The following is a 13,969-nucleotide window of genomic DNA, read 5'->3' as shown; positions in this document are numbered from 1 at the left end:
GGCGGCATCAGTGAAGAGCTTATCAACTTTGATCCTGGGAGCTGCTGGCTACAGGCTTCTCTCTGTGACCGGCAGACAGGAGAATTTAAGGACAGCAGGGGCTGGTCCGTGAACAGGAAATGGAAGAATAAGATAAAATACAGTGAGGGGAGAACAAAGGACAAGGTGTTTAAAAATGAATGAGTGTCACTATTGAGTTGCGGCGTGTTAAATTATATATGAAAACACATTAGGCTGCAGTGACAGTGAAAGGCACGAGCACAGTTCTATTATTTTAATTATTTATTAGGAGCACATATGAAGTTGACTGTACTGTTTGACTTTGGATGGAGCTGAGAAGCCACGAGCAAGTCAATCCCCGAAATCTGTTAATGTCCCCACAGTCACTCCTGCATCATGATTTCAATTTGAGAAGTTAGCAGCCGTGGGGAAGCTCTGCCAGGTGGTTTGAAGTCTTATCTATGCAGCGGTCATACATTCAGAACCAACTTCACCGCCTGACAGACATTCACCCCTCAGAGAGCTGTTTTCCTTCAGGTAACTGAGAAGATTTAAAAACTGGACCATTATCAATACCAGGAAACGCAGCATGGCTCAGACTTGTAGTCTTGTTTCCAGTGTATGGATTCGTCATCACTATTACGTCAGAGAGAGTCGTTTCCAGCGCAGCCGTCTCCCACCGACACCGTCATCTCTGGTTCATGATGGCCTGGTACTCCCTCTGGTGGGCGAACAGTCGCAGGAACACCTTGTACTTTCTCTCATAGAAGCTGCAAAAAGCATTAAAAATGCAGGAAATTAAGACACAGATTTGATGCACAGTACTGTACATTTCAGTTTCCATTGTAATAACATGCAGACTTCATGAGGTTCTCCAATAGCAGGGCCTTGATCTTGAGGAAATAATAAATACATTGTGGTTGCTCCTTAAATGAATGGAATCATTTTACAAATCAATCTTTATCTTCGAGTCATGTCGCGCATTTCAATTATTATCATATTCGCACATCCAACCGACTCAAATGCAGGTGTGTTGGAAAGTGTCACTTCAGTCTTGAAAAAAGGAAGAACTCAAAATGAATACACTGTGATGACGAGCAAGAGCAGCGCGCGGGATCTTTTTCAAGACATTTACAAGCAATGCACTTTGCTTCACATTTACAGAGGACCGAGGGCGTCACAGGAAGAGTAAAAGTAACAAATAGTAAAACATTTTATTCACAAACGACTAATTGTACAATCAAAATAGGCATTAATAAAGTAAGTTATTATTCTGTAAATAAATAGACTAAATTAAAGTGATTCATTATTTTATATATTATTAGCAATAAAAAGGGGAATTATAACAAGAGTTTAGGTTTTTTAAAGTACATTTTTTATTCATGAATTTTATAATATAATCTAAAATAATGTATTTATGTTTTATATTGTTTTTGTAAATCCCTTTTGAATTTGAGAACTTTATTGATAGAAAAACATTTCAAGGTTGTTCAAAGGTTGAATGAGTAGCCAACCTTTTCTTTGATTAAAAAAATGTTGCTGTGTTGCACTCTTGTTAAACTATCATAAATATTTAATCCATACTTGTTACTATTCCACTAACTTTCACCAAATGTTTAAAATAAAATTCTGTTTCTCTCACCTCTTGAGTTCACGGTCAGACTGAACAACTTTCCCCACTTTTGCCATTTTCTCCATCGCCTCCTAAAACATAAATTGCAAAGACAAATATCATTTAATAAATCATGTTACGCACATTCAGTTTCAGGCCTGCCGTGACCTACTTATGGTATTAACACAAGCCAAGTGCAGCGGTTTCGGTGCGACTGACTTTATGCCTAATGCAGTGAAGGGCCTCTCTGCTGTCTAAACCTACAAAATCCAGCCAGTTGACTGTGTGCAGCTCAGAGGATCAGACACAACAACTGCCGGCTGTAGTTATGGCTGAAAATGGGTTGACAGGTGCAGCCTAGTCCAAACAATAACGTCTTATTTTTAGTAGATCTGGATTAAAGGCTTGCCGCTCTCTTGTGCTATGAACTCTGGTGTTGAGACACCAAGCGATGAGAGCTCGACCTCGCAAAAGATTAATCATTGCTTTATATCTTTAAATGCATGGCGACTGAAGCAATGAGAGCCGTGCACTTAATACTTATTGTGTGTTGGTTCCCACCAGCAGATGGAGGCATTGAGTCAGTGATTATAAGCTCTGTGCTGTGTGCATATGGCATACAAAACAAGAAGATTGCAACATGCTAAATAAGTTGCAAAATACATTTTGTTTAAAGGGGCATGCCACCAGTTTTACTCAGTTCACTCTTCATGAGGAGCACTACTCTGGAAACAAATGTAGAATGTCTTCTGTGGCTCAGATGGAGCTTTTGAGTTTGTTTATTATTATTATTATTATTATCATTATGGATTTAGCTTGGGACTTGAGACAGTAAGCCTGCATTACAAACTGGAGGTGTCTGTTTTGGAAGAAGAAGGCATTAAAAAGACAGGGGCAGTCTGATTGAAGAGGCTATCCTGTCAGGAAATAGAGGGTCTAATGTCATAATATAACATAACATAATATAATATAATATAATATAATATAATATAATATAATATAATATAATATAATATAATATAATATAATATATACATCTCGGACTAACTGCTAGTTTTGGGTAAACTTGAGCTGCCATTTTCTTTAGTCTGCTACCCGACAGGTCAATCAGGTCACCAACCTAACATTAGTGAAAAAGTTGATATTAAAGAGATATGAAAGCATCACACAGGCATTTTATATGATTGAAATGTGAACACTTTGAAATAGCATCAAGAAAAAAGACATTTCGACTGTGTGTAAGCTAGTGTGTGATGCAGGGGTTTTCTCCCAGGAAGTAACTGTAAACAAACATTTTGTTCAGTTCTTTACTATTTATTTCACTTGCATGAAATAGCAAGGCATATTCCCACCGTGACTATTCATGGAGCTTGTGTTTGAAAGCACACATCAATACTGCTAATTATCAGGGGCAATTTCAACCCCAGAATCACTTCATAAAGCCTTTTCTGTCTGAGCCACTGTCAGCTTTATGACCTAGTTTACATACCGTATGTGTTTGTGTGTCACTCTACCTGTATACTGTTGTAGTCCTGTGATGCACATGCACCCAGGACTGCTGCTCCTATTAACACAGCCTCCATCTGGTCAGGCAACACCACAGGCAATCCTGAAAAGAACAATAATGGAAAAAGTTAAACTGGCCTCCACAGGAGATACTGTGAAACAACACTGTTTCACAACAATATGTAAGGTTTATCAGAAATTAAAACTTCTTGTAAGCATTATTTAATATTTCTGGGTGAAATTAAACTGTCAGCATCCGTTGTAAGTATTGTGTACCTGTAGCGTTGGCGTGAATCTGTACAAACAGGGGGTTTTTGCTCAACCCGCCACAAAGGAAGAGGGTTCTGATGTCATGTCCTGCTTCTCTCATAGCGTCCAGAATATGAAGCGTACCAAGCTGAAACCAGAGAGGAAGACACAAGAGGAATCAGCTTACAAGTAAACAAAAGCAACCTTCATTTGTACCAAAAGGTACTAGGATGTCAGACGGAGACTCAGAGGAAGTCATTTGAGACTTAGAGACAAATAAAACACAGCGGACTCACAGCAAGGGCCTGCACAGTGGCCAAATAAAGCAGGGCCAAGTCATCCAAGGTTTGGGAGAGTGATAGTCCGATCATCTGCAAAACAGTAATGACTCATTCATTCATGAATGTCTCAGGGCTGAATTGTAAGAGTCACCAACGAACGGGTTGATGAAAGCAAAAGTCATTGAGGATCTGGTATCTCAAATCACCAGTGATTCAGATGAAAACAATATTCATCAGTTCTCTGCTCTCTGGCTTCCTGGAACTACAGATATGGCCGAACAATAATTAGCTTTCTGAACACAGAAATCAATTCAGTGGTTCAACTGTGGTCTTAAACTCTGACGCACCTACATTTTAATACAACGTTCACTCTTTGCACTGACGCTGAAGTTAGTAAAAACTGCTGTCAGTGCAATAATACAAATCTGAAATCTGTGATATTTTGTTATGCAATAAGAACTGACCCTGGATCTGACTCCGGTGCTGTTCAATTAGCTGCAAGCTAACTATATCATGAATTGATTTCTTTTACCACAATAGTTCAGCATTTTGTAAAAAAAACAGTTATTCTGGTTGTTTCCAAGATAAGCTTATCTTATCTTAGCTTAGCTTATCTTAGCAAGTGGAGGGAGAGGACAACAGATACGCTGACTCACATGTCAAATGAAGTCAAGACACAATGATTTGTGAAGAAGAAGAAGAAGAAGAAGATGAACAACTTAAAAATGAAGTAAACTATTGGTTATCGTATCGATATCGGCCATGAGAAGTAGGTAATTATTGGTTATCGGTATCGGCTGAAAACAAAACATATCCTGCATTTCTAGGTTTTAGGGGACAGTGGTATAGCTTGGCTAACTGTTCCCCTCTTCGTCCAGGCTCTATGCTAAGCTAGGCTTATGGCTTATGTTGAGTAAAGTAAATCGTAACAGTCAACAAGCACCTTCCTTGGAAGCATACAAGTTACTTCACATCATTTATGTGCTTGACTTATTATGATTCTATTATTATTATTTTTCTACCAAAATGCAAAGAAAGAACTAAAATGGACCATATAACTATTTAATATACTTAAAAGTTAGAGGGTCTGCAATGACCACTTCACTTCTCAAGGTTATTGCTATAAATAAACTTAAAAACCCATATATCAATAATATGTAATCTTATAAGTTGAAGCTTCGACTGGTGTTCCCTCACCATGCCCTTTAAGGTGGGGTCAGCCAGGGGCGATCTGTTCCCGTGGAAGTCCGGCCAGACGTGCAGACTGGAGCCCAGCAGGTCCACAGCGGAACGATTGTTAGCCATTGAACTCAGGTGGCTGTTCAGGTAGCTGTAGATGTTCCTGCCAGTGGAGGGAAGACTGGGAACAATAACAGTGTACAAATGAAGAACCCAGTCTGATGAAATAACATGTTGTAACACATTTAACACGTCATAGCAGGAAAAGCACAGGCGTCACTAATAACATGTTCCAGTAAAACATTAACAATACACCAGGGCATCTTTGTTTAAATGTTAGTGAATGTTAAGAAAATCAAACAATTAAAAAATGAATGACTTTAGCTTTATACACAACCTCACTGAGCACGTAATCTTCCAAAAGCTTACTGAATATTATTAATCATCAGCTGAACAGGGAGGACAGCTGTGCTAAAACAGTTTTTGGGAAGTGCAGCACTAAATGCATCAGCTGACCTCTGCAGGGCCTGTTCCTGGAGCTGGGCGTATGCAGCGTGGCCCTTCACCATGTGGTCGATCTGAGGGAGTACAGAGAGAAATGATTAAACAGGGAGGATTAAAGATGATGCAGTTGATGAGATAACTGCTGAGTATCTTCATAATAAATTATTTCCAACTATTGATTAATCACTGCATCTACAAAAAACACTCATAAATTACAAAGAAGCAGCAAATGTTGGACATTTTTGCTTAAAATATGACGGACACGATTAAACGATTATCAACTATATCTCAAATAGTTGGAAACTCGTTTTCTTTTAATGTAATAATTGAACAATCATCACAGCTCTAGCCTCCTTGCATACAGGCTTCTAAAGCGCTCGACGGTGGACTCACCAGCCTTCCTGTCGCACTCTGTCCTCCCTCGTTGAGCCACATGTCGGGCACCATGGCGGACAGGCAGGGCCCCCACACTCCGGGCACAAACAGAGGCTGCTCACTGATCTGATGCACATGAAGGTAAAAAATGTGGTGTTTTAGTTAGCGTTGTATATCACATTAACAAGGAGAATGGGGATGGCACCATTAGCCGTTACTGTGGCCCTGTCATTGTACTAAAGGGAAATATCCATGTTACTTAGCACATAAGAATAGTGTTTGCTTTCATAAAACTTCACTAAAATGTACAACAGGAACCATAAACCACTCACCGCCATGTGACAGGTTGATGTCCCACAGATCATCGCCATGCGTGTGGTGATTGGCTGGTCCTCACAGGGCAAGTGAAAGCCTTTTACGTCTGCACCTATCACACCTGGGAAATTACAGATTTTAATCAGATTTGATCAACATCAGTATTTTTTATTTTGCAGGGGAGAAAACACCAGCTACATAATACAGAGTTAACAAAACTCCCGTTCGAGCCCCGTCAGGGACCGATCACAATGATTTGTAGATCAAAAGCTTTAAATCCTTCTGATGTGCTTCTCTAACCTTCACATGAGATTCAGCAGTGACACTAACTGCTGGAATAATGTTTGTCAAGCTGGTTTCAGTTTGAGGTGGAAGGTTCATCTATAGCTGGTGTACATCACTGTGACATGAACGACAACTAAAAGTGCAGAGCGTTTTAACCTCTGACTGGTGCAACAATGTGTGATGGGCAGAGGTCACAGCCAGAGGCCGGAGGTGAAAGTTCACGAGCAGTTTGTCTCCAAGAACAAAACCAGATGGTCAGGATGGATGGATCTGCTGCTGCTGCTGCCCTGAAGCTAACAAAGTGCTCACAGATACAGTACACAGCAGCATTAATAAGTCGCTTTTAAAACAGGCATCTGTTTGTTGCCCAAAATATTAAAGCTGGGAGAGCTTTGTTGGGCTCATGCGTCAGTTCTAGTCAGGGATGTTTCTCATACTTCATCCCCCTCGTGTATCCTGACTCCTGTTAGCTATCGAACAAGGCAAAAATGCCAAATGATGGTTTTGGTGAACCCCTGTCCTTTCATTCAGCACCACGATCAGGTCAAAATCAGGTCAACTCATTTGTGAAAAAGAAATCTAAAAATGACAATGAAATGACACTGTCAATTACCTCAGAGAATGCTTTTAGGAAAATTCATTGGCTTTCTTCGGGGGCATGCCTGAGGTCGAAATTTTTAGACTTGCTGTTTATATTTACATTCCCACTGAGATTGAAATGTTGTGTTCAAGGAGCCCCTGACCTTCTCTAGCACCACAGTTATGCTAAGCTTTATATTTGTGCAGAAGAAATCTCTAAATTTAACCAGAAAAGTTGAATTGAGTTAAAGAGCATCACCTTACAATCACACAAAAAAGAAGATAATAGTGGTTAAAAGTTTATATTTTAAAACCTCTCAAAGTCGTGTGGAATCTGCAAAGTGACTGTACCTAGTGCACCTTTGAAAAAAATTGATATATTTGGCAGAATTACACTGATTCAAAAAATATGTTTAATGATGTAATACCGAGGCCTCCAGCGTGAGCATCTATGAGGGAAGCACCGACCGCAGTTCCTGGGTCCAAACCCAAATCTGCGGCTGCCTCTCGGGTGAGGCCGTCTCCCAGCGGGCTCCCTGGAGGACACGTCACACTGCCTGGATGTGGGAAAACAGCACAGTTTCAATAACAGATGAGGTGTCATAACATAAAGATCATAACATAAACGCTCTGAAGTTTCTAAGCAACATTTGTTAAGTATCTTGGAAGCCTGTTTGTAAATGTCTTCTACCTATTTTGGAGGAGTTGTTTTCCAGGAGATCCTCGAGGCCGATGCTCGTCCAGAAACTGGCATCCCATCCCTCTGGAGGGCAATACGTCCATTTACAAACCAGAGTACATAAAGATCTGTGACGATGAAGAATAGTATTGTAACAGGTCTCATAACTGATCAGGTACATAATGTATATTAAGCACAGCATGATGTCACATAAACAGTAACTGAAGGCCAGCGTATCAAAAACAGTTTGTCCATGTTAAGACACCATGATAAGGAATGACCCCTCCTCACACAGTCCCGGTGATCATCGTTAAACAAAGCTCACCGTGTCAAAGAGCCTGTTGCCTTCCAAGACAGGAAGTCTGGAAGGTCAAAGAAGTGAGCAGCTTTGTTCCAGCAGCTTTCCTTTAGATTCTGGTTTAAAAAAAAAAATAGGACAAGAGAAACGCGTGCTTATGTGAAGAATAACAGATCATACATGTACTGACAGAGACCCTGACAACAAACCAAGAGGTGTGTACGGCTGAAAGACTTCTAAAGCAACACCAGGCACATGCTGACTGGCCAATAAAACATATAGAGATCAGCAGTCCTGTGGTGACCTTGCTCACCTCTCACCTCTTTGAGCCAGAGCAGCTTAGGGGGTTGCATCTCTGGTGACATGACCCCTCCCACCCTGTTCAGGACCCTGTGGCCAGTGTTCGTTATACAAGCAGCCTGTTCTTCAGCACGGTGGTCCATCCACATCACCACGTTCCTCTGTCTGTCGCCTGGGGAAGCAAAATGTAAACAAAATATACCAAGTGGCAGATACTGCATGGACTGAACACCCTAAGTGTAATTCTAAGATTGAAACTGGTTTACTAAGAGATGATAAATAAATCTGCACTGATAGAAATGTGCCATCTAGACGGTATAATTAGTTATTTAACTTGAGTACCTGGGTCCTGACCCCTGTGTCCACCTTGCTTAATTGAAAACAACATGAGCCCCACCCATCTCCATCTCCCAGGGTTCTGCACTGTAGCTGACCCTGACCTCTGACCTGGCTGTGGAGGAGGGGAGTTTAGCTTCAGGGATCAATAAAGTATCCCATTACATTAGACTAAAACAACTCAACAAAGCGCTCCAAAAAATCCATTCTAGTAAAATATTTACAACCGGAAAAATATGTTGGTACGTTACCATTGACTTACCATCCAGACTGACTGGCACAGGCTGGAAGCTTTGGTCCAAAACCACTAAAGAGCAAGTGGCATCAAAGCCGATCCCTCGTACCTGACTCCTCTCCACATTTTGGGTAACTCTCTGGAACAGATCAAATAGAGCTTGAAAAATCCCATTGGGTCAGAGCTTTTACACATAAGTCTGTGGAGCGATTGTATGAGGGTGTGTATGAATACATTAACAGGCACTGCGTGTGTGTTACACTGACATGATTACATTGTCACTGCGATTTTCACACAGATGTCCTCTCAGCCAGTAAATCCCAACCAGGTGTTAAACCCCAGAGAGTACCTTAACAGTTGCCAGGGGGTACAGGGTATGAAAAATTGTTAAGTAGCTCAATAAATTTGAAAATAGGATGCATTATGTTGTCCAAATTTTGAAAATGTGAAGTTTAGTAAATCTACTGTCACAAAAACCAGTAATACTAGTAACACTGACTGTACAGTGAACACCTCCCACCGACCTGAGGCTGCTGATGTCTCAAAAGATCTCTGCTGCCATTGAGAATGCATTAAAGTTAGCAAGTTAGCACGTAAGTTAAAAAAAAAAGCTAAAAGTAGTGGAGAGACTTTTACTCTTTCTACAAGAAAGAATAAAAGCAAAGACTATTTTGCCTAAAGTAATAATTAAAGTATGAATGATAAAGTAATGTCAGAATGTAAGCTAAATGTAATAAATAAAAAGTTGAAAAGGCTAAAAGTAATTAGCCATAATTAGCAAACAGTTGGAATAATTAGCTAAAAGTATAGTATTAACTCTTAATAGCAGATATTATTATGTTATGTTATGTTATTATATATGTATGTTGGTTAGAGAGACAAAAAAAAGGAAACATAAATTAATAATTAGCATGAGCTAAAAGTTAACTGAATAAACAATTGAAATATTAGCTAGCTCTTAAGTAATGGGTAACGCAATCAGTTGAAATATTGGCTAACTAAATGTAAAGAAATAAAAACCGAAATATTGGCAAAAGGTAAAAAGATTAAAATAATAGCTAAAGTAATGGATAACTTTATCTATTGAAATAGTCTATTGAAATTGTTAAGATAAATAGATAAGGTTGAGATATTGGCTAAATGTATTAGCTTATGGACAAACAGTTGAGCTAATAGCTAATAGTAATGGACAAACTGTTGTCATTGTTGAAGTCTCTCCATAGGAAGGCAAACCCAACATAAACAGTCACAATTCAGATGTACTGTATGTATAAATAATGTTACAACATCCACTTTTCTGTTGTGTTACGTCACATACACTTGTAACAATGTCTGTGATGGAGCACTTATATCATCTGATGTGTGTGTTAATAAAAGGCTGGACCACACACACACACACACACTGCTCTGAGCTCACCACACCTTCACAACCGAGCAGCACTTCTCCCAGATCTCAGCCGAGGACTGGACGTAGTGTTCGGCCTGAGGCTCCCAGATGCTGATGGGCTCCTCTGCGGTGCTCTGCAGCAGGCCGGCCCTGGTCACCAGTGCGGCCCTCACACTGGCAGTGCCCACGTCCACTCCCACATAGTAGACCTCCGCCATGAGCAGGCGAGCTGCATGTAAAGCAGGGGGAGCAGAGGGTCCGAGGGCTGATTATTAACCAGGCTACACTGTCGCTGTCAATATTTAATAGACTGTTTCGTAATAAATGCGCATTAACACAGATACTAACGCACGTACACGCATATAAACCATTAAACACATGTGCTTATGGCTGGTAATCATTCTCTGCCTTATCAGACACAGTTCATCCACAGCTGAACACCACAACACAACGGGAGAGATAAAGATCCCCCGCACAAGATTTGAAGAGAAAAACAGCTCAAAAGCAAACAGCAAACCTTATAAAAACAGAGAGGACGTTTGCACATCTGCTAGAACAATATCTCCGAACTTACCGGCGGGTCAAAATCTTATTTGAGCGGACGAAACATCACTTTTGAGTTTCTGTAAGCGCACTTTGAGCTAGAGACTGTGGTTGCGACGGAACGCGCAAGAGGCCAAAAAGGGCAAAGTCGAACATTTCAACCGAGCGGTGTGAAGCCAGAAAAAGGACGAGCAGGATCTTAAATGAGTTATTTTAACCTGTCTGTCTGACATTCCTCTGGTGTCTGCTTATCTTTTAAGAGTCCGTGTTCTTCGAGGACTGCTAGGCCATGAAAAAAACACACACTGCAACACACAATCAGCCCAAATCTTCACATACATACATCATTGCGGGAGATAGGGATGTCATGTAATAGCATGTGTCTCTGAAAACAGAATCATGTTCCACTTTTATAAAGACTTCCAACAGGACTATCATATAAGTATATTCTAGGCTGGATCACAGGGTCCTGGGGCAAAAAATAGCACAGCGGGGCCCCATATCTCCAGGGCCCCCAAAAGCCCTGTGTTCACTGCCTAATGACGTGTACATTATTTTATAATATTGGAAATTATGACAAAAATAACCCAATATCAGATCCAATAATCAATCACTCTTCCTACGGACGACTTTCACTTTTACCAAGATAATATTTTTAACATAATATCTTTACTTTTACACAAGTATGACTTTTGGTTACTGCATTTAGGATAATTCACCATGTGAGCATAATAAAACCTAAATAATGAAGGCATTTAAACTTGTTCTCTACAAGACAAGGCTTCAGGATTCACCAGTAATGCAAAGTTCTTGTCGTTTCAATTAATAGCCACAAATCAAAACACTCAGTGAACCAACATATAGGACACCATGTCTGTTATTATTAATTCTTTATTCAGTCAACAAGCTGTTTCCATGGCAGACATTTTGACCTGTCGTAGCGGTGGAAGCACATGTAGCTAATGATAGTAAGTCCTGTTATTAATCAGCATGCAGCGCTCCAGAGCTGGTATGCAGGTAAGAGGTATGCAGCCATTGTTACTGTCATTAAGTTCACCTCTGCTTTCCTTGTAATAACGTTGAAACATCCTCTGTAAAAAAGATCTCCTCATGAGCAGCGTACATTAATTACTGATCACTCTTGAATGAATATAGACACAATTTACTGCATTAGATGATAATGTGTTATAGTAGTTTGGTGGAACAGCTGCAAAATGGGCTGCGTGAGACAACAACCTGCCATCAGAGACATCTGACCTGTCAAACCTTCTCGTCTGCATCCCGTCCGGTCTCTTTACTCCATTGTGTTCATTTCTTAGAGGAGATCAACAGCTGTCTAAAGGAAGTGGAGCTAACTGTGATCAGCGTGTTTGGACCAGGAATGATCAGCAGAGATGGAGTACAGAGAAAAACCAAGCAGCACGACAGGAAGAAACAGATGGTCTTCGACAAACACTGCACGGACAGTGTTTGAAATCTCATCTGTCTCCCCCTTACTGCTCAGTGTGTGTGTGTGTGTGTGTGTGTGTGTGTGTCCCTCTGGTCCACGCCTGAAGGTAATCAAAACTTTTCTCTGTTGATACATCAACACATGCATATATAGTCTTTCTCTTTGTGTTTTGCTTTCATGAAAAAGGGGGAGTGTTTCCATGGACCCTGGGCTGTCCCACCTCTGGACAACAACAGCAGGCCTGTTGGGAGGAGGCAGGCAGGACCGAGCTCCTGATTAGAAAACTTCGTGCAGTGGAAACAGCTGGCCAGGGCAGGGAGGAGGAAGGAGCCCTGTTATCTAAAAGCAACCCCGTCAGGCCAGCGGAGGGGAAAAGCTGACAGAGAAACAGGAAGCACGGCCAGGGCACAGCGGTAGTTGGAGAGGAAAGTACTCCTCGGTGGGGCTGAACACAGGTGTACAGACAGAGAGCGACGAGGCTGAGAAAGTTATCTGAACATTCGAAGAGGAAAAAATGAAAGAAAGCAAAAGCTGAGGCCCTGCTCGCCTTTGTCACGGCTGTGGTATTAGACACAAACTAAAGCATTCCAGCGCTGGATTTCCACTTCAGGGTGTCAAATACTTCCAAATGGGTGTTGCAGGGCCGTGTTGTGAGGACAACATGTCATCTCAAGAGTGTTGACCTCAGGCAGCTCTGGTTCTCCCAGGCTGTCTGGGGCTGTTAACTTATTTATAGTTGGCTTGAGGAGAACATGTTGAATAATACAATGGGGGAGGCCAGACAGACTGGACTGCTGCAGCTGTACACTGCCTTCAGTCATGAGAGCAGCTTCACATTTACCTCAAAGGCCTTTTTAGAAATCAACCACAGAATATAATGAATATCTTAGACTTCCATGTGACTTAAACACTCCCACAAACTTAGATCAAGTTTATTTATCAGTGCATTGTATTTAATGCTTTAAATTCTGGACATTTAGACTAAACTGTGAGCTGATGAGACAGATCTTTATTCATCGAAAAGATTTACGTGTTCCTCTGTTTTCATCAGTGATGGAATGTAACTAAGTACATTTACTTGAGGACTGTAGGCAACTTAGGTACTATTTTCAGGTACTTGTACTTTACTTCAGTATTTCCATTACTACTTTACACTTCCACTCTACTACATTCTGGGGGGAAAAAATATCGTACTATTTACTCTACTACATGTATCTGATAACTTAAGTTATTAGTTACTTGCATGCTGCATCAGAAGCAGTAGCACATTTTTAAAAAAATGTTTTGATCAGCAATTGGATAAAAAAAAACACTGAACCTGATGATCAGAAAAACGCTAAATATGGGATTATAAGTGCTGTATCGTAGGCAACTGGACGTGTTTCAGTTTGTTGAAGACGTTTCACCTCTCATCCATCAGGCTTCTTCAGCTCTAACTAACTGGAGGGGAGCTGCAGGCTTTGAACCTGATAATCGGCCTGGTCAATAATGAGTCCACCCAAAGTAGTATTCTAAATACTTATATATGTATTTACATTTTCAGTCTTCATGTTATTTTACTGTGTATGTATAGATGTATAGATACACATATGTATATGTACATATATACTGTGTGTATATGTTGGGATGAGCAATGTATCAATATCATATTGTTGTTGTGATATTCTGTGACAGTACCAATAGTCATCGCTGCACAAAAAAAATCATGATATTTGATTTCATTCCTCGCATTTATAAGGGGATTTTGTGGAGACTTCAAAATATTAATATTAATACTAATACAGATATAAACTGTGTCACGTTATAGCAAAAACAAATTGCAATGTTATTTTAGGGCTATATTGCCCAGCCCTATG

The 13,969-nt window shown here is 40.5% G+C and overlaps 1 protein-coding gene across 1 annotated transcript; it reads right to left on the bottom strand.

Moving 5' to 3' along the window:
• Positions 1 to 264: 264 nt before the first annotated feature.
• On the bottom strand, positions 265 to 10,794 carry fggy (FGGY carbohydrate kinase domain containing). The gene is made up of 16 exons (XM_073491022.1): positions 10,695 to 10,794; positions 10,156 to 10,349; positions 8,761 to 8,872; positions 8,183 to 8,334; positions 7,890 to 7,978; positions 7,577 to 7,692; positions 7,314 to 7,442; positions 6,039 to 6,142; positions 5,725 to 5,832; positions 5,344 to 5,405; positions 4,846 to 5,008; positions 3,664 to 3,738; positions 3,395 to 3,515; positions 3,127 to 3,221; positions 1,643 to 1,704; positions 265 to 770 (listed from the first exon to the last, which is right to left on the bottom strand). The coding sequence occupies exons 2-16, from the start codon at positions 10,336 to 10,338 to the stop codon at positions 689 to 691; spliced, it is 1,653 nt and encodes a 550-aa protein (XP_073347123.1). The 5' UTR covers positions 10,339 to 10,349; positions 10,695 to 10,794; the 3' UTR covers positions 265 to 688.
• Positions 10,795 to 13,969: the final 3,175 nt, after the last annotated feature.

Source organism: Pagrus major, chromosome 21 (genome assembly GCF_040436345.1).
Source record: "Pagrus major chromosome 21, Pma_NU_1.0".
In the NCBI taxonomy this organism is placed as follows: domain Eukaryota; kingdom Metazoa; phylum Chordata; class Actinopteri; order Spariformes; family Sparidae; genus Pagrus; species Pagrus major.
Note: the sequence above shows the minus strand (reverse complement) of the source record. Positions and strands in the feature narration are given on the sequence as shown.